This window comes from Bombyx mori, chromosome 25 (assembly GCF_030269925.1).
Source record: "Bombyx mori chromosome 25, ASM3026992v2".
NCBI lineage: Eukaryota > Metazoa > Arthropoda > Insecta > Lepidoptera > Bombycidae > Bombyx > Bombyx mori.
In genome coordinates this window covers 13,705,942-13,729,658 of record NC_085131.1, presented here as the reverse complement: position 1 = coordinate 13,729,658, position 23,717 = coordinate 13,705,942, and the positions used below count along the sequence as shown (strand labels likewise).

Below are 23,717 nucleotides of genomic sequence, written 5' to 3'. Positions count from 1 at the left end.
GTGGTTACTGGAGCCCATAGACATCTACAACGTAAATGCGCCACCCACCTCGAGATATAAGTTCTAAGATCTCAGTATAGTTACAACGGCTACCCCACCCTTCGAACCGAAACGCATTACTGCTTCACATCGGAAATAGGCGGGGTGGTGGTACTTACCCGTGCGGACTCACAAGAGGTCCTACCACCAGTGAAAAATGTTATAGTGTCGATATCTTTTTTATTATTATTAGTCATTCCCTTTGTGTTCTTGGCCAGATTGTCATTGTCTTACTTCCATTAGTCCCCTTACAATGCAAATTATCAGTTTATCTATAAATAAAATGGGAAATAAAAACACAGTATTTGATAAATGCTCGACAATTTATTTTGGAAACATTCACAGGAAACAGTTTTTTATTTATTTATTTAAATTAATAACAATAGTTTCCCGCACTTCGTACGAGCGACAATTGACGTAACCTATTCGTTTTATTATTTACATAATTATTTACAGGTCTTAGCACCTTTAGATCTAAAAGTAGACTAGATTCTTTTAATTTGTAGACAAAATCTTTATGAACCAATTTACATAATTACATTCGTGATAAAGGGATACGGCTCTGGGTGATGTCTGAACATCCCGAGAAACATAGTTATTACGATTCAAATAATAAGTATATGGGTTGAAATTCATGATACATTAAAATAATATAATTTCATTAGATAACTGAAGCTGCGTCTTTTAAAACTAGGAAAAATTCGGTTAGTAAAAATGTAGATTTTGATTTCGATTTGCGATAATATTTACATTACATTGACGACAATTATTATCATTGTATTTTTTCGATAAAACTTTTTGAAGTCAGTAGAAAAAATGGAAAACGTCCGAACTTAGCCAACAATGTACAATATTCACAGTAATGATACACATGAAATTAAATTTACAATAATTAATTGAGCGTTCAAAGTTTCTGTCTCGAATTTCCGTGAATTATATCGTTCTTTGGATCCTTGTCACGAATTTTTACGTGAAAAATATAATTAATGCTATTCTACCTTACAAATTTGATGAATATATTCTTTTAGATTACTTACTACTTACCTTTTCGGACACTAATGAATGTTCCTAATTAAATATTTCATCATCATGTGCTCCAAACAGAAGCTTCTCCGAAAGCTCGGCACAAAGTTCGTTTACATTTACTCACTAGTAGTCTAGTAATAGTAATATATGGACTAGTGGGATAGCAGACTGTAATATTGGTAACGGGGTATTATAAAGACTACTACTACTACTGTTAACTATACTGAGACCTTAGAACTTATATCTCAAGGTGGGTGGCGCATTTACTTTGTAGATGTCTATGGGCTCCAGTAACCACTTAATACCAGGTGGGCTGTGAGCTCATCCATTCACCTAAGCTCTAAAAAAAAAAAAACACACACGAACTCATTTTAAAAGTCTCGAATTTTTTGTGTATTAAAGCTCCATTATCTTTAATATTAAATGCATTCATTACAGTCTGTAACAATAAGTTCGAGATGATAAATTTTAACAACACAACAGTAATCTGAGTGCAAGCGAAACGTGAAATTAAAATCAGTTCGCTGCGTGTCCTGCAAACGGACAGGATTTAATGTTTTATTTAAAACTAGCGACCCGCCCTCGCTTCGCTTCGGAAACATTAAAACACACATGAAACCAAAAAAAAAAATAAAAAAAAAATAAGAAAAAGTAGCCTATGTTCACCAGGGACAATGTCGGCTTCTAATGGAAAAAGAATTTTTCAAATCGGTCCAGTAGTTTCGGAGCCTATTCGAAACAAACAAACAAACAAATCTTTCCTCGTTATATTAGTATAGATAAAATTAGCCTACGTCAATGCGCGTAGGTCAACAGAGCTATTAACATCGTCTCTATAACAGAAAATCTATGATAAAACGATTAAAATTTGCAAAGAATTGCTTAACTTTCTCAAACCTTCGAAGCCTACTTTCTACTACTAATTCCTACCAGATTGATTCCTACATAGATTCAAAGTTATTTCATTTGATTTATCAATATCATTTGGTAGAGTTCACGCAAGGTATACCATCAGTACAGCTAATAGAAGAATCTAGTATACGTTATTGTAATCTATATATTAATACGTGAAGCAAAAACTTTGTATAGCCTTTTTACGAAAATTGCGCGGACGGAGGAGTATGAAATTTTCCACACTTATAGAGAATATAGAGAAGATGCTAATTTTTTTTTTTTAAATAATGCATAAATGATACATTAAATCAATAAAGAAAACAGTACACACACTACATACCATGTATTTGACGCACACACGCATGCATATTATTTATTGTCAAACTTTTGTTCTTGACGTCTGTGGTCAAATTGAGAATAGATTAAATATTGTTTGTCTTTGTTAATATTTTTTATACTGTAGCCTTGGCGAAATTTGTAATTATAGAAGTATAAAATACAATCTTAATAGTGTAGTACAAACTTACAATTCCAATTAATTATAGTCGAATTTCGACTACTGCGGGACCTCTAGTACATATAACTTCATAAGACCAATGATAGGCGAATAGAATTATTATACAATCTGGCCCGATTGAACATAAAATAACATTTTTACTGGCGGTAGGACCTCTTAGGACTCACGGGTAGGTACCACCACCTCGCCTATTTCTGCCGTGAAGCAGTAATGCGTTTCGGTTTGAAGGGCGGGGCAGCCGTTGTAACTATACTGAGACCTTAGAACTCATGTCTCAAGTTGAGTGGCAGCATCTACGTTGTAGATGTCTATGGGCTCCTGTAACCACTTAACACCAGGTCGACTGTGAGCTCGTCCACCCATCTAAGCAATAAAAAAAAAAGTAGAAACTAGTTGAAAAAACCTCCAGCACTCTGTAATACATCGTGATACAATGATCGTGGGTTAAAAAATTGATAAATTATTTTTATTGATTTATGGGCGGACAAAAAAAAATAAGGATCCCTAAAATCGTTGATAACGTAACCTCCAAAGAGTGGAAAGCCAGTGTTTGTTGCATAAATTTGACGACAATTACATAAGCAAATCGTGTTCGGAAGCGTTAAGAGTAAAATAAAATCAATGATGATTTGAAAGCCAGATGACCGTAGGAGGGCACTAGTTCTAGAATAAATTACAAATAAATACAAAAAAGAATTGCTGTTCGTTAGTCTCGCTAAAACTCGAGAACGGCTGGACCGATTTGGGTAATTTTGGTCTTGAATTATTTGTGGAAGTCCAGAGAAGGTTTAAAAGGTAGATAAACATGAATATGCTCGGAATTAAATAAAAATAACAAATTTGTTTTTCCTTTGATGTATCTCCCGTCGGACGAATTCCTTTTCTATGTTTTAAGTTTATTTTATACAAAAGTTTAGGTATTTTATTTATCGATTGAGGCACTACGAAGTCTGCTGGGTCAGCTAGTTACAAATAATAAGGTAGTAGTGTTCACCCATAAACGCTACGTGGGTTCAGTAAAATTTACATCATAATAACAATATCGTTTGAACTATAAAAGTAACATTAACATCGAAATTCGTGTTCGAACGTCGAATAACAATTTCAAGATCATAAGTCCGGATGAGTTAATACTTTGAAATATTGTATTACTCTATGGCACGCGACATATTTTGGAGTCAGATCGTATGGTATAGAACAGCCTTTCTCAAAGTGGGCGATAACGCCCCCCTTGTGGGCGCTGCAGGCCTAACGGAGGGCGGTAAGAGACCCAGAAAAAAGGGGGCATTGTGTAGAGGCTTGGGAGGCGATTTGTATTTGTATTTGTATTTGTTTGTGAAGTTGGAATATCCCATTAAACTACCAGCAAATAGGTAGGGAAAATCAACGTTCTCCGAGAGACATACAATGCACGTTATTGGAATAACATCATGATGTCCCTTTGACTCTTAAGAGTCGCTTTCATTGCGGTCTTTGACATGAGGAGTGACTATGGTCTATGTGTGAGAAGTCGGACGTGATTCAAAACATTCTGCGTTGTATGCCAGCAATGGGGAATTAGATACGTCGGTCCCAGCCCTGTCGCCCGATCACGTCGGGGTCACCAGTTTGGGATGCTTAAACGACAAACGGCAATATTGCCTTGTCTACTGTATGGCTGCCAAACTTGGGTATACACGACAAGAGCAAAACAAAGAATCACAACAACACAAAGAGCTATGGAGAGAAGTATCCTAAACATAAGAAAAATTCAAAAAGTCAGGAGCAAAGTATTAAGACAGAAAACTAAGATAACAGATGCCCTCACACAAGCTCTAAAATTGAAATGGCAGTGGGCAGGTCACGTATTGAGATACACAGACACCAGCTGGACAGTCAACACTACAATCTGGAAAGGGCCAATTGGCAAAAGAAGGGTAGGGAGACCGAAAAGACGATGGGCTGACGACATAACCGAAATAATAGGAAAGGACTGGCAAACGATCGGCAAGGACAGAGATCAGTGGAAAGGACTGGAGGAGGCCTTCACTCGAGGAGGGGTCCATATCCAATAACAAAAATTAACTCGTACTAAGATTTAGACAATAAGCATTAATAACTAACTAAACACTAACAAATAAATACCAGATTTCAAATGAAAGTTAAAGAAATACAGGCTTTTTATTATTTTATTTTATTTTATAAACGACAAACGGAAGATCTTCCACCGAGCGGGTGATATTGCTCGGTAGAACGACGGTTCAAACGTTCGGAACTTATATATATGCAAGCTTATCTTAAAAATGTCGTTAGCAAGAATCTGTCAATTATCTTATGTTGTATGATGGCTACCCGCCACAGCATTTTAAATGGAAAAGTCCAGCCTTGAACTAACCAGCAATGGACCACAAGCTCGCCAGTAGTAAATATTTGGGGCATTCAAAGCTGAAGTGCATTCAAGTGTCTTTGCATAGTGTCGCTCGAGTGTATCGGTACATTTTCGAGAATTCGTGAGCAATTCACGATGATTTCTCGCTGTGAAAGAACTATCGGGGCGTTAAGTGTGGATAAATGTTGTCGTTTGGTTTGACGGCGCTTCGCGTGTGGCCGCGAGGTCTGCGTGTGCCTCTTAAACGAGCGGAGGAGATGGACGAAGCAGTTTTTATTGACTTCGGGAAATTACCAGTGGTATTCTTTTATTATTATAAACTAGCTGACCCGGTAGACTTCGTAGTGCCTCAATCGATAAGCAAAAGACCTAAGCTTTTGTGTAAAATAAACTTGAAACAAACAAAAGGAATCTATCTGACGGGAGACACATCAAAAGAAAAACAAAATTGTTGTTTGTATTTAATACCGAGCATTTTCACATTTATCTACCTTTTAAACCTTCTCTGGACTTCCACAAATAATTCAAGACCAAAATTAGCCTAATCGGTCAAGCCGTTTTCAAGTTTTACCATGACTAACGGACAGCAATTCGTATTTATATATATATAGATAGATAGATAGATGTCACGAAAAACTATTTAAGCTTGCTTTAATAATAAGATATCCACACATTGCTAAAAACTAACTAACACTGAAATTAGTGGTCCAGAGCACCGAAAAACAATTTAAAAAATGAACCATCGCGGGAAGACTGGGAGATGTGAAAGGTTGATATCATTTTGTACAGATATAAATGCAGATTCCACATGATTTTCCTACCGCAATGATAATTTGCGGTAGGAAAATCATGTGGCGTAATGAAAAATAAAATATTATAATAATATTTAGAAACAGTCGCTTGCATGCATCGCCGCCCACAGTCAGTTTTCCATGTGGCTATAGATAAAAAAAATTGGGCTTAAGAACAGAAACAATGTTCACAGTATTGTGAGGCTAAAATCCGTACGATCATATTAGTATAAATTCATTAGTAATTACTCAAATCTTCAGTTCAATGAGCAAGATAAATAAGATAAATTAAATCGCGCTTTTCGGGGCCGCCCCCTCGGCGTGGAGTGATCGACAAAGGCGCACACCGGATCCCGTACAAACGAGATGTCGCCCCTACAAACATTCGTAACGATTGTTAAGTACATTGTTACATTTCGACTTAAAGTGACAGATTTTAATACACATTATGCTTTGATACTCGATACTTTACTTTTTAGAAATACTGAAATGTGATGTATGAGATGAGATGATGACATTTTTAGAGGTCCTTAGAGTTTTTAGAGAACCTTAGAGTTTTTTTGATAACGCCATGTTTTTGTATCTTTAAAGCGGTTAGTTGCCCTCAATTAAGAAAAATAATATTATTTTTCGCCAATAGATGTCAGGAAGAGTTGATTATTGGAAACACGAATAGAACAACATTTTCTGAAAATAAATCGTAGCTAGATCGATTTATCGCCCCCGAAATACCCTGTATACTTAAAATATATAATTTTATGAAAATCGTTGGAGCCCTTTCCGAGATTCAGATTATATATATACCAGAATTTCTCGTATAAAGGTATAAGATAAGATAAGATAAGTATGATGCAATATTTAAGGGTTGGCCCAGAAAAAGGATAATTATTTTGGTCGACACATTTGATAGGTTCTATAGCCTAAGCAGTCTAATCGATTTGAATGCAAAGTTTGTCAGGTACAATAGCATTAATACAGGAATTAATTATCGAAGAAAATATCTAAAAAGGTACAGGATGTTACTTTTTTACAATTTAATCACAAGGATCCTCGATCTAAATTACACGTCTTAAATACAGCGTGTTATAAAACAGCCCCAGAAAACGAATTCAGAGAATTAAGATCGAAGGATTTGTATTTTTTAACATAACACCTAATTAATGTGCAGCCAACTTTGCTTTACATTGCTCGGAGTTCAAGGTACATGGACGCACGAATACAACGAGAACTCCTTTACAGTAGATATATCTTTTTGGAACGAAGTTCCTTATGGGACGATGCGGAGGGATACCCTAACCGGGAAAAAACGTCCGTAACGTAAGATTTTTATTATTTATTTAAAGTCTTAGTATGATGGCTATACAGTGCTAATGTATAGTCTACGTGATGACGGTTATTATTATTATTCATACAAATAGCTGTTTCTTTGCATATTATTATTATATTTTTTTTATAAATCATTGTGAACAAAATAAAGTTGATAACTTTGTAAAGTAGTATTAGTAGTAGTTTATTTTTATCAATAAAAAAATCATAATAAAAAATGTATAATAATAATTATTATTTTCTATAGACCTCGAATAGAACTTAAAATTAATATGTTTATAATAAGAAACTTCGTTCCTGTCCGGTGTCCCACGACATTACACATCTTTTTTTAGAGTAGTTTTTAATAGGATCTTACTAAAACGGTTACTATTTATGGCTGACCTCAAGGTCTGCATCGACTTTGAGAACGGTTTCCTGGAGCTATGTTTGAGTTCGTCGTCTGAAGTTTTAATAAATTTTCGTCACTGTTTTGGTTGAAATTGTAAACATAATTTACACGAAATACGAATTGGTAAAAACATTTTTACATAGTTACTCATATGACGTAATCTAAAGGAACACTGTATTTATTTAATTTACATAGGAAATGTTCACAATATATTATCATCGAGCGAGAACCTTTCAGATTTTTCTGTTTTTGGTGTAACTTTGAATAATAGTTTGCAACAACCATGGTTAATTACCATTTAGTCGTACAATTACTCCACCACTACTTCTACCTACACGATGATGGTAGCCATCATTGTTATTATTAATTGTAGGAGGCAATGGCTTCCCAATAGTGATATGTGCATTCGGGCAGATATCAGTGAAGCAAAACCTTCCAAGATTTTTTACCAAATCAGATTTGTTCGATGACAGTTACGGCGTGTTTATTGAAATGTATATCTCTTTTTAGTTCCATTTATTTCGAATTAGGCCATTTTATGTTACCTAATATTAATTATCTAAGTCATAGAGTTGTACGTCACAAGGAAACGAATTAAATAATTCGTTAATATAGCAACAGAAAAATCCGAAAGTAATCACCCCACAAACGTCTATTTACAAGTATTTACATATTAATAATACTAGTACATTATATACAGCTCTCTTGCACTCGATGCGAGGTGGTGACGACTTCCGGCCGCAGTCGATGTTGCGTCAGTGATGACGTCACGCCCGTCGCGGAACCAGGGCTGCACGCCGTGACGCCCTTGTTGGCTCTCCCTAGACTGTGGTACGACTGGAACAACATAACACTATGCAGATATGCTGCTTACTGCCTTAACCGGTCGCCGTCCTCGCCGAGCCCGTCGCTTGCGACGAAGGGCTCGGTGAGTAAACTAACCCACAGACACAGCCCACTGAGCTTCTCGTCGGATCTTCTCAGTGGGTCGCGTTTCGTATCCGGTGGTAGGTTCTCCGAAGCACGGCTCTTGCTAGGGCTAGTGTTAGTAACACCTCCGGTTTGAGCCCCGAGAGCTCACCTACACGCTAGGGTAACGCTAATATAGCCTCTCAAGGCTGTTAGCATAGGTCGGAAAAAAGGCTGCCTTGAATACGTAACATTATCAAAAGAGGCAAGCACGAATGACTATCGAAAAAGTATCGAGAAAAAATGTATAGGATTTAAACAGCGCCCCTACCGTTTGTATAAAGAATTAATTTCAGCTGCACGAATGAATTTTCTCACTTTCGTTTTGCAATCGAATCAACGTTCTCAAAACTCGAAACTTACACTCATAATCGAGAGCACGAGAATCGTTTTGACATACGGTAACGTAAATCTCGAAGGCTAGCTGGCTATCGAGTACTAAAATCGAAAGTAATGTTCCGTTTTCGTATCGACGACTCGATACATTTACATTACGAATTCGATAGATTGACGTGCTTGACGTACAGAAATGGCTTAAAAATAACCTTTAAAGTACCTATACAGTGAGTGCCGGTTTGAAACGGGAGCTGTGTCATTTGAATAAAAAAAAAAAAACGTGTGGTACTCTGGGACTGCCGCGGTAAAGCTATTGCATAGCATTTTTTATCAACTAATACAATTATAATTAGGCAATAATAATTTTATGTTAAAACAATAATAAAATAAGACCACGCTATATTTATAAATATTAAAGCTAGATCGCGCGAGAGAGAGATAGGCAGACTTTTCATGATACGCATGCAGTGCGACGTCACGCCGCGCGCTTATTCACAAACACGACACAAGCGCAACGTGTGAATGTGTTGAACACGAGCTACATGGTAGGCGGAGTGGAGTGTTAGGTTTTATTTTCGTTACGGAATTTCTTGATTCGGTCGCCGCACTGAAAACCCGCGATAAAGGCTATGCTTAATAACAATATAGCTAAATATACTCACGCTAGTTAAAGGTATTTTGTAATCCTTTTTCCTATAATCGTTGTAGTAGGCGCCGCCGTCGGGCTCTGAACGAATGTCGTCACCGCTCATCTTGGCGATCTTTGTACTGGACGGAGGTCTCTGGAGGCTCATGTACCCGTTGGACACTGGTCTCCTCTCTGTATTGGATTTTTATTGCTTAGATGGGGGACGAGCTCACGGCCCACTTGATGTTAAGTGGTTACCGGAGCCCATAGACATCTACAACGTAAATGCCGCCACCGAGTTTGAGACATAAGTTCTAAGGTCTCAGTATAGTTACAACGGCTGCCCCGCCCTTCAAACCGAAACGCATTACAGCTTCACGGCAGAAATAGGTTAGGTCTCCTTTCCTCTCTAATTTCTCCCATCCTGGCTGAGCTTTTGCTCACCCACCTGTCCTAGTGAAGCTGGAAAGGCCTCTGGGCCAACAGTAATCCCTTATTCATAAAAAAATAATTACTTACCATATAAACAAGGAATTATATCGGGATCAGCGTCGTCAGCCATGGGATCAGATGTGTGCAGTAAAGCCCCTCTGGCCCCTCGCTCCGACCTCTGGTCTCGGGGCTCCGTACTGCTGGCGCGGGACTCCACCTCCTGCTTCACTGGAGTCGGACAGTTCGGTGTTCGTTCGACGTACATTGATTCACTGCCGACACAGCGATGCTTAGTTTAAGGAACTCACTCTTTAAATTATTTTCTTATATATCTAAGCACCCATCTAAGCATTAATCTTTTATTGCTTAGATGGGTGGACGAGCTCACAGCCCACCTGGTGTTAAGTGTTTACTGGAGCCCTTAGACATCTACGACGTAAATGCGCCACCCACCTTGAGATATAAGTTCTAAGGTCTCAGTATAGTTACGACGGCTGCCCCACCCTTCAAACCGAAACGCATTACTGCTTCACGGCAGAAATAGGCAGGGTGGTGGTACCTACCCATGCGTACTGTACTCACAAGAGGTCCTACCACCAGTAAGGTATATGGAGCAGATTGTTGTAGGCAGCGGCTTGGCTTTGCGACTGGCATTTCAGAAGTCCACGGGCGACGGTAACCACTCACCATCAGGTGGGTCGTGCGCTCGTCTGCCTACAAGGGCAATAAAAAAAAAAAAAAGTGTGTGTGTCCGCTCCGACGCACGACTGAAGTTTACTGGATATAAAAAATTAAACGAAACAATACGAGAAATAGTTCTATATTACGACAACACGATACACTACAGATTATTAACAAATTAACGAGACACAAAACAAACGACTAACAAATATATGAAAATACAATAATGAGAGAAACGCGCGATCAGTACGAGGCTTTGTGGCGGACTGCCGGCGCAGCAGCCCGGCGTCACCTGCGATAACGCGGCCGCGCGTTGGCTCCTGATTGGCGCGCGCACGCATCACGCAATCAGGAGCCAATCAGGCGCATAACGCATTTCGTGTGACATGCTAGTACGATTTTGGTCCCCATAATTTTCATACCCCGGGCCTATATATGTAAATCGATTCTAAAGGAGTAAACTCCAAAAAGATAGAGCAGACTGATTTTTGTTTATTTCCTAAAGCTTAGTTATTTCTGAAGTACTTATACCACTTGAGAATCGAGTTCAAACTTTAAGAGCTTTCAAACACAGTGATAGATTGGTAATTCTTTTGTTAAATAAATGGTAAAACTGGTGTTTATTGTGGCTAAGTTGCGTTAATAGTGTGAAACGTTACTAATATAGTGTTTGTGATTGTTTACAACAAGGATATTCGTATATATCATCGTGAAACTTACATACGAACCTAAAGTTCTGTTTAGTTTCAATACTACACAGTTTTGGTACCCACACCAAGAAAAAAACAAAAGCATACTTATATTTCTTATATATTCAGTTCAAAATATTAAATCACACAAGTTATTACAATACAACTTTATCCCTGCTGTCCATCTGTAAACCACAAGACAATGGCAAAGTGTGGAGCATGTGGAAAATTCTTGTCAACCGCGGACTGTGCGCGTTGTAGTAAATGCAGTGACAACTTCCATAAAGGATGCGTGGCAATCCCATCTACGGGCGCTGCGCCTCGGGGCTGGATCTGCCCTAGTTGCTCAGCGAAGGTACCTCGTGGGGATAATGCGGCAACTCCTGTACGAGGATTGACAGCTGTCGGGGTGCATCACACTTCGAGCGAGGGAGATGTTGATGCAGATACGATGAATCGGTCGCTGGAGTCTCGTGTCGACCTTGGCTTAGAAATCCGATCTTTTAAGGATGAGCTGGTGGGCCTAAGAACTGACTTGAGAGAGTGCCGGAATGATATCGCTGAGTTTAAGGAGCTCCTCAAGTCTTGTCATGGACGCATCGACGCGGTGGAAGCCCGAGTGCTTGGTCTTGAGGCTCGTCTAGCAGAGATCGTCTCAACAGCAGCAGGTTCTGACTTGGATTCCACGGTGGCTGAACTTCGCATTCAGCTGCGTGAACGCGACCAGGACTTGCTCAGGAATGATATTGACATCATTGGTTTGCCGGAAGTTCGTGAAGAACGCACTTGTCATTTAGTCCAGGTTGTGGCGGTAAAACTGGGAGTGAAACTTGACGTGCGCGACATAGTTCACGCGGAGCGGATTGGTGCAGTAAGACGCAATTTCATTGAGGGCAACGACAATCGTCCTCGTATACTATCAGTACGACTGGCTCGTCGCTCGGTTCGCGATGCACTATTGAAGGGAGCCCGCGTGCGCCGCAACCTCTCCACTACTGATTTAGATGTACCTGGCCCCGTCCGTACTGTATATTTAAATGAACGTTTGTCCGCATATAATCGCAAGCTGTTTGGTACTACCCGTCAAAAGGGAAAGGATAAAGGTTGGAAGTATGTCTGGACCAAGGACGGACGAATTTATATTCGTCGTGGTGATGGTACTCCTGCGCTCAGAATCAGAGTTCAGGCCGACGTGGAGAAGCATTTTGGCCCGGATACAGTTTGATAAAAATTATTATGTACAATATTTTTCTTATGTTTAAGTGTAACTTTATTTCAGAAACTGATACTATGTGCTTTGCATTTTTTCTACTATTTATAAACATGTCAAAGTTCCGATTTGTTTATTGTTATGGGTTGTATTTACTATTACTTATTATTATCATTATTAATCCATATTTTAATTGTTTTTCAAATCATTACAACGCAATGATTTGTGGCTTATCTTTTGAGTTTATATACGTTAATGATTATACTTCTACTGTGCGGAATTATTGTGGTGTTCTCTGGTCTGGGTGGGTGTCTGGATTGAATTTGAATACTGATACCATTTCTTCTTTATCAGATTTTGATAGTTTGGTCTTGCTAGGCGTTTTGAATGAAAACTTTTTAAACAGTAATAGCATTAAAACTGATAAATTAAAGGATTTTTTCCAGATACACCCACACATTCTGCGCACATTGTGCATGTCTCGTTGTGATTGCCTTACTTTTATAAATGGTACGTAACCGGAAAGTAGTGTTTGGTCTATTGAATGCAGGCTCTTTGTCTACAAATCGGGACGAATTTCTTTTGGCCATGGCTCGCCATTCTGTTGACGTTATGGCTATAAACGAGACTTGGCTTAGGTTTGGGGAGGAGGGCCGTGCACCTTGTGTGCCAGGCTACAGGCTCAAGCATGTTCCTCGACCAGTTAGTATAAAGGGTGGTCGTGGTGGCGGGGTGGCGTTTTATCTCAGAGCTGATATAAGTGCTCGGGTGTGTATGCACCCCGGGCATTTGGATGTTGAACAGTTGTGGATAACAGTGAATTTTTGCGGGAAAAAGCTATTAATAGGCACTGCATATCGCCCCCCTTGGTCTGATCTGGAAAATTTCCTAGAGGGATTGACCGAAAGTATTGGTGCTATGGCTCCTTATGACAATATAGTGCTTCTCGGAGATTTTAATGTAAACCTATTGGACTGTAATTGTTCTAGAACAAAAAAAATAAATGAATTTCTAAGCCACTTCAGTCTCTCGCAAATAGTAAGGACTGCAACACACTTTATGAGTGGTAGTAGTACTTTGTTGGATGTTATTTGTACTGACATTGGCGTTAATGATGTCGGGGTTGATTATATTCCCGAGCTTGGCCACCATGCTTTTGTCACATGTGAGACTTTGATCCGAAAGGAAAGACCAATGTCTAGAATGATAACTTCCCGTCAATTTAAAAATATCTTAGAGGAGTTCTTTACTCAGGATCTAAATATAATACCCTGGTCGAACATCGCCCTCCTGGATGACGTTGACACGATGGTTTACACCTTTTCTATGTTTATTCTGTACCTGTACGATCTCCATGCTCCGCTCAAAACCCTGAAATTCAAAACACGTTCCACTCCTTGGATTACTGATAATGTCCGATTATTGTTTAAATTTCGAGATGCTGCACGCTATAGATCACATGTAACTCAGGTTCATAGTCATAAGCAGTATTATTTAGACCTTAAGAAGCAGGCAGCTAGCGTCTTAGCATCGGAAAAAAAGACCTACTAAAACAATTATATTAATAGCAACTTCGGAAACCCTAAAAAGTTATGGAAAAATCTGAAATCTGATGTGATTCCGTCACATCAGGAGAAAGCATTGCCTGAACACCTTAATGACGCTAATGCTATCAATGAAGCTTTTCTGAATGTACCCGGGGTCTGTAGTTCTGACGTTTCAGGATACTCATTCTTTGAGTATTCTAACACATCTCCAAAGTTTACGCTTAAAACTGTCAACCAGGATACGGTTCTTAAGATTATTAACAGCATTAAATCCAACGCTCAAGGCACTGACGGGATAAGCGGTGAGATGATATCGCTCTCACTGCCTTCAACATTGGAGGCGATTACTAGCATTATCAATAAGTCCATTGATACAAATACATTTCCTGCTCAGTGGCGATGTTCTGTGGTTAGCCCTATTCCGAAAGTCACGCACCCTCAAGCTTTTAAAGATCTTAGGCCTATTAGTGTGTTGCCTTTTCTGTCCAAGATCTTGGAGAAGGTAGTTTACTCACAGGTAGCGGCATATATCGAATCAAATAACATTCTTCCAGAGTTTCAATCGGGTTTCAGAAAAAGCCGAGGAACGGCCGCTGCTCTTACTGACATTGTGGGTAATATTCTCGAGGCTCGGGACAGGAGCCAGGGTACGATACTGACGCTGCTGGATTTCTCACGGGCTTTTGATACAATTAACACTGCCTTACTCTTAGCAAAATTAACTCACTACGGGTTCTCTGATAATGCTGTGGAATGGTTTAGCAGTTATATGTCGAGTAGAACGCAATTTGTACAAATACGGAAAGAAGATGGAACTAAACTAACCTCTACTTCTAAGCCGATTACTAGAGGCGTTCCCCAAGGTTCTGTCCTGGGACCATTGTTGTTTATTTTGTACAGTGCAGATATCATTCAGTGTTTCAAGAATTGTAAATATCATGTTTATGCTGACGATGTACAATTATACCATTCTTTTGATGTTGGAGATACCCCTTCTGCTGTCAGTTTTATCAATGAGGATCTGCAGAGGATTGTCTCTTGGTCTGAACAGAATTCCTTAGTACTGAACCCCTCTAAGTCTAAATACATGATACTAGGCAGTAAATCTCAGATAGCAAAGATTTTATCACTCGATCCTAAGGTGACTGTTTCTGGTAAGGAAATTGATCGGGTGGAGTTAGCATGCAGTTTGGGTTTGACAATTGATCCCGAATTGCGATTCGAGGCCCATATTACAAAGAACTTAAGAGCTTGTTTTTACAGACTGAAGATTCTGTACTCGTTTAGACAGTACGTCAGTGTACCCATTAGGAAGTTGCTTATCGATAGTCTAGTTTTGTCGAAATTAAATTACTGTGATACTGTTTATGGTCCCTGTTTACTCTCGAGAACTGAAAAATTAATACAACGCATTCAAAATGCCTGTGCCAGGTATTGCTTTGACATTCCCGTGAGAGGACACATAACGCCCTATTTAAATGATCACAATATATTGAAAATGGCAGCTAGAAGAAGGTTGCACTTAGCAGTCTTACTATTTGGAGTGATTTCGACACATGAACCTAGGTACTTGTATGAGAAGTTGGATTGGAGAAGTACTCAGTACAGGTATGGCTCACGAGCTACTGTTAAGCCATTGTTGACGCCCAAATACAGAACAGCTGCTTTTCGGGGAGCGTTTAAATACGCAGCTACGCATTGCTGGAATGATCTCCCTCCACCTATTCGTCACATTGTAACAAAGCATGGCTTTATTAATCGTTTAAAATCATTTCTTTTGGACTCACAAAAACTAATCTAATTTATAGTATTTATAGTAACTAATTTAATCCTAGCTTGTGAAAACTTCCTTTTATTAACGTTATTTTTAATTTATTTTTAATGTACAAGTGTAAATATTGTGCTGCTTGCCAGTATTAGTAATAGTACATATTATCGTGCTTTATTTTATTTTATTTGTTGTTTCGTTGTGGGCTGCCTACGGGGTGTTGTTACTGTGTGCTTATTATGTTATATATGTATGTATTCGGGTTCACAATTTAATTTGATTTTTGTTTTGTTTTTTTTCTTTAATTTTTATAATTTACTAGATTTACTAATTTATACCATTTTCTAAGTATGTACACACGTAATTAGCCTTTATTCCCGCTAAGAACCAAGGGGAAACGGGGGTGACTGAAAATCAGCGCTGTTCGATTTATCAACCTCGAACAGCAATAGCTGAGCCACCTCCTTTTGCCTTTTTCTCTTTTTATTTTCTTTTCTTTATTTGTATTTCATTTTATTTTCTATGATGTGAAAGGCAATAAATGATTTTTATTATTTATTATTATTATAGGTACCACGTGACTGGTTCTCAACGAATGCATTTGTGTATTTAGCAAAATGCCCGACGAAACATGAGCTTTTCTAAAATGAGAACTAATTTCCAAACGAGACTCTTCAATTTGTAAGACAAAAGCTATAATTAATCAAGATCGTCTCGAACATAAATCAAGCAATCAAAACTTTAGACAATCATCAAACTTCGGTGTGTGACTTTCAGTTGGATTCGTCTTGATTACAAAGTAATATTATATAGGGAGGCAGGAAGCAATTTATAATTTTATATTTAATGTTAAACCAGATTTTGTAATCGATCATTGCTATATTGCGAAATTTGTTGATTTTGTTACACGATTTTGTGGCTACATCTTTGAGCTATACGGTATCAAGCCAGAATTTAGTCGAATGACTGCGAAAACACAGGTCGGTTCCTAGCCCTTAGAATTCGAACCATCTTTAAGAATAAAGCACAGTGGGACAAAATATGCTTTCGTCTTGGAGCTCCAGCCTTCTGTAGTAGATGTTGGAGCAGTACAAACTAAATCCTGTAATGGCAAAATCCAAAACTGCAAAGATCTGGATCTTAACGATACTAAAGGTGGTATCCTCACCTCAATGGGGCATGTTTGGCGGGAAGCCGTCGTTGTCTGTTGCTATGCTTCTTATAGAGTACAGCCAGAACCCCACAGACAGCTGCAGCCAGTAGAGCTGATGACGCAGCTATTGAAGCTAAGACTGGTGACATTCCGAGGGCGTTGCTTTCACCTGAAACAATATCTATCATTAGTTTTATATACTGCATTAACTGAGACTGAGTGTGATTGGAATTAGGAGAGAAAAGATAAGCGTAATACTCTAATCATCATTCTCCTGCCCTTCTCTCAGTCACCTGGGGTCGGCGCAACATGTTTTCTCATATCAACTTTTATCTAGGAGCCGGATAGGATACGTTTTTTTTTTTAATCATTTACAAGTTAAACTGTAGCACTGAAGTTGGTTAGTTAAACCATGTGACCGTTAAATATAACACGCAAACCGAATTAGCTAGTTACCTCACATTTATGATGCAACGTGGAGTAATAAAGGCGGTAGCGTTTCAAAGGTTTTTTTTTTATAACAAACAAGCTATTTCTTGAAACGCGTTCCTCTTGTAATTCCTTTATTATACACAAAATAATTTTAGATCAAGTTAATTGTTTGTTCCTGAACGTTTATATCTAGGTTTATTGGTATCGTGAATGTTTTGGTAAGATTTTTTTGTTGTTGCTTAGATGGTTGGACGAGCTCACGGCCCACCTGGTGTTCAGTGGTTACTGGAGCCCATAGACATCTACAACGTAAATGCGCCACCCATCTTGAGATATAAGTTCTAAGGTCTCAGTATAGTTACAACGGCTGACCCACCTTTCAAACCGAAACACATTACTGCTTCACGGCAGAAATAGGCGGGGTGTTAGTACCTATTCGAGCGGACTCACAAGAGGTCCTACCACCAGTAAACCACCAGTAAAGTTGGATGAACTGACCGCCCGCCGGGTATACAACGTGAACATGACTTATCTTGAAGTCAACATTTTTTGTGTGATATCTGTGCTAACCTTCATAGTGGAGCGCATAATTGCTTCGCGGCAGAAATAGGATGCTAAGACTCATACGAGCTCAGAATTCGTAACGTAACAAACGAAATTTTGGTTAGGAGAAGTCTGTATACTAGATAGGAAAAACCATATGTATAAGGATAATATATCTAAGGCAGACGAGCAAACGGCCCACCTGATGGTGAGTGGTTACCGTCACCCGTGGACTTCAGCAATGCCAGGGACAAAGCCAAACCGCTGCCTACCGCTTAATACTCTTCACAAGCCTCTTTAAAAGAAGGACATGTCATAGCGCTCGGGAAACACCGTGGAGGGGAACTCATTCCATAGCCGGATCGTACGTGACAAAAATGGCGACCGATGGCGGGAGGTGCGATGATAAAATGGAGCTGAGGGGATCATCTCAAACAATTCCTCAGAGCACTCTATATGCTAATCATTTAAAAGACAACAATTTGTATGATGTATTATCTCTAAAAACAATCTCATTCAGTCAACTAACTCACAAAAGAGTTGTATACCTATGAAATGTTGTGATTTATCAAGACGTAAGTGCTTTTTATAGTAATTGGATAAGACTAAGAGTCCAATCATGTCAAATATATTGAACTAAAAAATTTATGATATAGCGTAGCAGCTATCCCAACGTAACTGACCCTTAATTCTTATGCCGTAAAGTAAGGCATGTATCCAGAAGAAAAAAGTTTATTGAAATGTTCATTTTTAGAAAAGAAATTTTAATTAAAATAATGCTATTAAAGATTTACAATACCATAGTGGCGTGACCAGACATAGTTATGTTGTATACAATACAAGTAAGCAGTATACCGCGCTTGTGATCCGAATGGCTCTTAAGTACATGCAATGAACAACGATTCCATTATTAATGTACAGTTTTATGGACGCGGGAAACGCTGTAATGAAATGGCAGGTAGTCAAGCTTCCAGTGAGGTTGCCAAGGAATTGATCAAGTACTTGCATATAAAGGCGGCTAGTCCCACATAGTTTCAAAGCCTACACGCGAAGGTACCATCGTGCTGCCTATTAGGGTCTTTTTTTTTCCTACCTAAGCTGATACCCTTGAGAGGCTATATCAGCGTAACCTTAACTAGTAGATGAGCTCACGGGGCTCAAACCTGACGACGTTGCTAGCACGAACCCTCGCAAGAGCCGTGCTTCGCAGAATCTACCACCGGATCGGAAACGCGACCCACTGAGAATATCCAGCGAGAAACTCAGTGGGCTCTGTCTGAGGGTTAATTTACTCGTCGAGCCCTTCGTCGCAAGCGACGGGTTCGACGAGAACGATGACCGGTGTTAGGGTCGCGAAACAGACACGGTAAGCCTTTAAAAGTGGGACAACCGTAATATACTTTCAGGCTGTGATGTTTATTCTTTTGATGATGCTCAAGTAGTAGCTTTTCATTAGGTAAGCTCTGAGCTAATATACTAATTCAGTTTTTGTATATCTGTGATATACCAGGTTTAGTCGATACGTACCTTTCTATATCATACCGGTGCCGGAGACTGTACATGTAATATCTGTAATTGACAAATTTCGCCTCAATTGAATTCAAACTAACTCACCAGTAAATTTAGCTTGACCCTTCAAAGTGACTGTTTCAATGGTAGACACATCGCTTCTGCCTTTTGCGTTGACAGCATACAGCTCTATCCTGTAGCTAACGCCTGGCGGAAGACCTTTGATTTCGAAGTAGGGTGGTGTCCTGTTTGTAGATACGTTGTATCGGACCTAAATAATTTATGTGGTAATTAAATCCTTGCATAAATTAATCCTCGTAAGGTATTCTTTAGCTTGTAGTAATTTAAATTAATCTTTATATGAACTTACTAAGTAATATTCGACGATAAATGTACCCTATATTTATTTACGGGACAAGATCAAGTACATCCAGATCCCAAGCATCAATTATCTTTAACAAACATACTGACTTGAACTGGGTATCGATCCCGGACTTGGTCGTCCAGAATTCAAGTTCGTTAACCAACCAACGAGATGGTGATGTCCCGAAAATTTAAACCATCCGTCAGTGATGACTTTTGAAATGAGCAGAACTCAAGTTTGCGCACCAAGTTTTGGCATATCATTCAATAGTTCAAAATGGAATTCATCATCATCAGCCTGCGGCAGTCCACTGCTGGACATAGGCCTCCCCCAAAGCTCGCCACTGAACCCGATCTTCGGTTCTACGCATCCAGTTACTGCCAGCTGCCTTTTTTTATTTTTTTTATTGCCCTTGGAGGCAGACGAGCATACGGCCCACCTGATGGTGAGTGGTTACCGTTGCCCATGGACTTCAGCAATGCCAGGGGCAGAGCCAAGCCGCTGACAACCGCTTAATACTCTCCACAAGCCTCGTTTGAAGAATGACATGTCATAGCGCTCGGGAAACACCGTGGAGGGGAGCTCATTCCATAGCCGGATGGTACGTGGCAAAAAAGATCTCTGGAAACGCACTGTGGATGACCGCAGTGGCTCCAGGTAGAACGGATGAACTCTACCACGGTGGCGGGCGGTGCGATGGTAAAAACGAGATGCCGGTATCATCTCGAACAATTCCTCAGAGCACTCCCCATGGAACATACGGTACAAAATACAGAAGGAACCGAAGTCCCTGCCTTGCGCAAATCGTCGCTCCATCTAGCAGGAGGGCGTCCTACACTACGAAAATGGAATTAGGTACTTTTAATTCCATGGCCCTGATGTATAAAGCTGCTGTAATTTACTAATACCGACTGACCGTACGAATTAGTATCGACGCACTTTCAGACAACAATTTAGTGGTTTTTACTAGTGGTAGGACTTCTTGAGAGTCCGCGCGGGTAGGTACCACCACCCTGCCTATATCTGCCGTGAAGCAATAATGCGTTTCGGTTTGAAGGGTGGGGCAGCCGTTGTAACTCTAATTGAGACCTTAGAACTTATATCTCAAAGGTGGGTGGCGCATTTAAGTTGTAGATGTCTATGAGCTCCAGTAACCACTTAACATCAGTTGGGCTGTGAGATCGTCCACCCACCTAAGCAATAAAAAAAATCCTAACAATCTTTTCCATTATGTAGCTTGAATAAAATTACCTACTTACAATCAATAATCATCAATTATCATCAAATAATCTACTTATCAATGGATATTAGCTTCAGTAGAACTTACTGCTAATGAGGGCAGCTCAAGCAGCTCCATCAGGAAGGTCTGTGGCAGTCCACCATCGAAGTTCTCAACACACTCGACATACAGAGAATCAATGCTTTGGTTAGCCACTGTGCAGTTCTGAAGTGGGAATGGACGACCTGAACAACATAATTATGTTAAACCTTATAAATCAGATCTTTTTTTTTTCTACCTAAGCTGAGAGCCTTGAGAGGCTATTTCAGCGTAACCTTAACTAGTAGGTGAGCTCACGGGGCTCAAACCTGACGACGTTGCTAACACGAACCCTAGCAAGAGCCGTGCTTCGCAGAATCTACCGATGGATCGGAAACGCGACCCACTGAGAAGATCCGGCGAGAAACTCAATGGGCTGTGTCTGAGGGATATCAGATTCCTACACCTTCAGCGCTTATCTTAAGTGTAAAAAAGTTTTCCGTGAAAATGTTTTGACGTCACAGCTATTCATATCAAAGTCGTGGGGAAGAGATATCAAAATATTCCCGCTTCGCATATAAGTACTTTTTCTAATTCTATCCAAGCATTTTTTTCCATACGAAATTCTGTGTTATTTTAAGACTGTTTAAGACTATTTACATATGTAAATGGCTTCTAGAAGTGAACATTTAGCACAGTTATGCTTTGAAACTCGATAAAACGAGAATGACAGTTGAAAAGTGACAATGTCGTATATTTAAAAACTTGAAAGTCTACAAGAAAATGAGATATTCTAAAGTTTTTTACCGCGTCTAAATTTTACACATTTTTCTAATCAAGTTTCTACAATCAATGACAGGAATTCATATATATTGTTAAAACTCACCTGCAGCTACTAATTGGAATAGACACGGTACTTTTTGTTGTCCAACAGTGTTCTCGCCGAAACAGGCCAGAGTTCCATACTCCATGTCCGTTGTCGGAGTATAGTTCAAGGTGGATGTGTGGCCGTGACTACTGTATAACCTGAACCATCACATTCAAGTATTAAGTTACAGAATAGACTAAGAGTGTCAGCTCAACAAAATCGCCTAATTAATCTAATGTTTAGTGGTTAGCTAAGCTCGTAACTTCACTAAGCATTTAGTACCCAGAGTCTAGATCTATTTTCTGTTGACTGATATTGTGTATTTTTTTTTCCTAACTATGCTGATAGCCTTGAACGCAACCCACTGAGAAGATCCAGCGAGAAATTCAGTGAGGTATATACATATGTATATTGAATATCCAATACACAGGAAAATTCCAGTTTCTGTTGAATGTAGACCGTATAACTTTAATTTAACTTCCGACTTTTAAGAGTGAATTCTAAGTTGCAAATACCCAAACAGTTTCAAGGTAATGCAATTAACAGCCAATATAAAGGGTGATTTTTTAATAGCTATAGGAAATGATTTTAAAAAAAAACACATAAAATTTAGAAAAAATCATGAAATCTTTATTTGAATCGATAGTACGGTCCGTATAATTTAATGTTTGAAGATTATTTCATGAAAATGTTGACCACGGCTGCGCCTCAAACGGTCCATCCGCTTAGTCCAATTTTGGCATACTCTTTCCAACATTTCGGCTGGTATCTCACGAATAAATGCTTCAATGTTGTCTTCCCATGCGTTGATCGAAGCGAGCTTGTCAGCATAGACATGAGCCTTAACATAGCCCCACAAAAAATAGTCTAAAGGCGTTAAATCGCATGATCTAGGCGACCAATTGACCGGTTCCAAACGTGAAATAAAAAAGTGGATCTTCCGTCAACTTTTCAAGAGCCCATTCACCAAAAATTCTGCGTTGTGGTAGGTCTTTCGGCTTCAATTCTTGCACCAGCTGTATTTTGAAAATCTTCACACCTAAATCCTTTCACAAAATTTTCCACGTTGTTGAGTAACAGAGGCCCAATTGCTGCTAACACTGCCCGATACAGCTGCGGTATTTTCTTCAGTTCGCACTGTACTTAAGCGCGATGGTGGTTTAATGTCCAACAGTGTAAATTTGATGCGAAATTTAGTCACAATAGCCCGAATAGCCGCTTCAGTGGGTCGCTTGAACTGACCATAAAATGGAAGAACCACGCGAGATGAACTTTCTTAACAGAGCACGCATTTGGTAATAAAATTTAATGAATTGTAGGCGTTGTTCGTTTGTAAGACGATTCATGGTTAAATTATATACCAAACTGAAGATGTTTGACAATAACACAAAACACGAAACATGCGTTAGCTTTCAAAATCAGTGTTGCCAAAAAGAAAATAGCTAAAAAATCACCCTTTATTATTGTCTAATTGAGTTGCGCTTGACACCTAGTGGTTAACGAGTATGCACCTATCTTACGGCAGCTCCCTTGAGAGTCAGAGATCGATGCATTAAACGTATTGTGTGTAAATAAATGCTAATAATCGGTTTTCTATGTATTAAAATATAGTATTAAGCTTGTTTACGCTATCTGCAATGGATACATCGTATTAATATTTTTGAACGTAAATGAGAGCGCATCGATATAGCCCCGTCCCTTTCCCCTCTTATTATAAAGTTATATATATTAAATTATAAAATCGAGCTTAAGTCGTGCGCATCAAAATTATGCTATCCCGAAAAATAGTAGTGAATGTTGAGTTCAGCTAATTAATTACTTAAACAACTGAAAGGGTTCATCAAGATAAAAAGAAGGAAGACAGGAGTGGCCACTCCAGAAAGATAGTGTTAAAAAATATTATTACAACTACAAAGACACAGACCTACGGTGAGTTCCTAACAAATTACCAAGTATCATATCGATTGCACTCTAAATA

General features: G+C 39.1%; 1 protein-coding gene across 1 annotated transcript in view; it reads right to left on the bottom strand.

The window, feature by feature from the left end:
- Positions 1-6,654: 6,654 nt before the first annotated feature.
- Positions 6,655-23,717, bottom strand: part of LOC101743630 (hemicentin-1) — a 267,371-nt gene continuing 250,308 nt past the window's right edge. The window contains exons 14-20 of the mRNA XM_038020266.2: positions 21,758-21,897; positions 20,941-21,077; positions 19,355-19,520; positions 16,781-16,934; positions 9,805-9,989; positions 9,320-9,477; positions 6,655-8,189 (exon numbers count right to left, since the gene is read on the bottom strand). Of these exons, the coding sequence (XP_037876194.1) occupies positions 8,043-8,189; positions 9,320-9,477; positions 9,805-9,989; positions 16,781-16,934; positions 19,355-19,520; positions 20,941-21,077; positions 21,758-21,897 (1,087 nt within the window). The 3' untranslated portion in view covers positions 6,655-8,042. The remainder of the gene's footprint in view (positions 8,190-9,319; positions 9,478-9,804; positions 9,990-16,780; positions 16,935-19,354; positions 19,521-20,940; positions 21,078-21,757; positions 21,898-23,717) is intronic.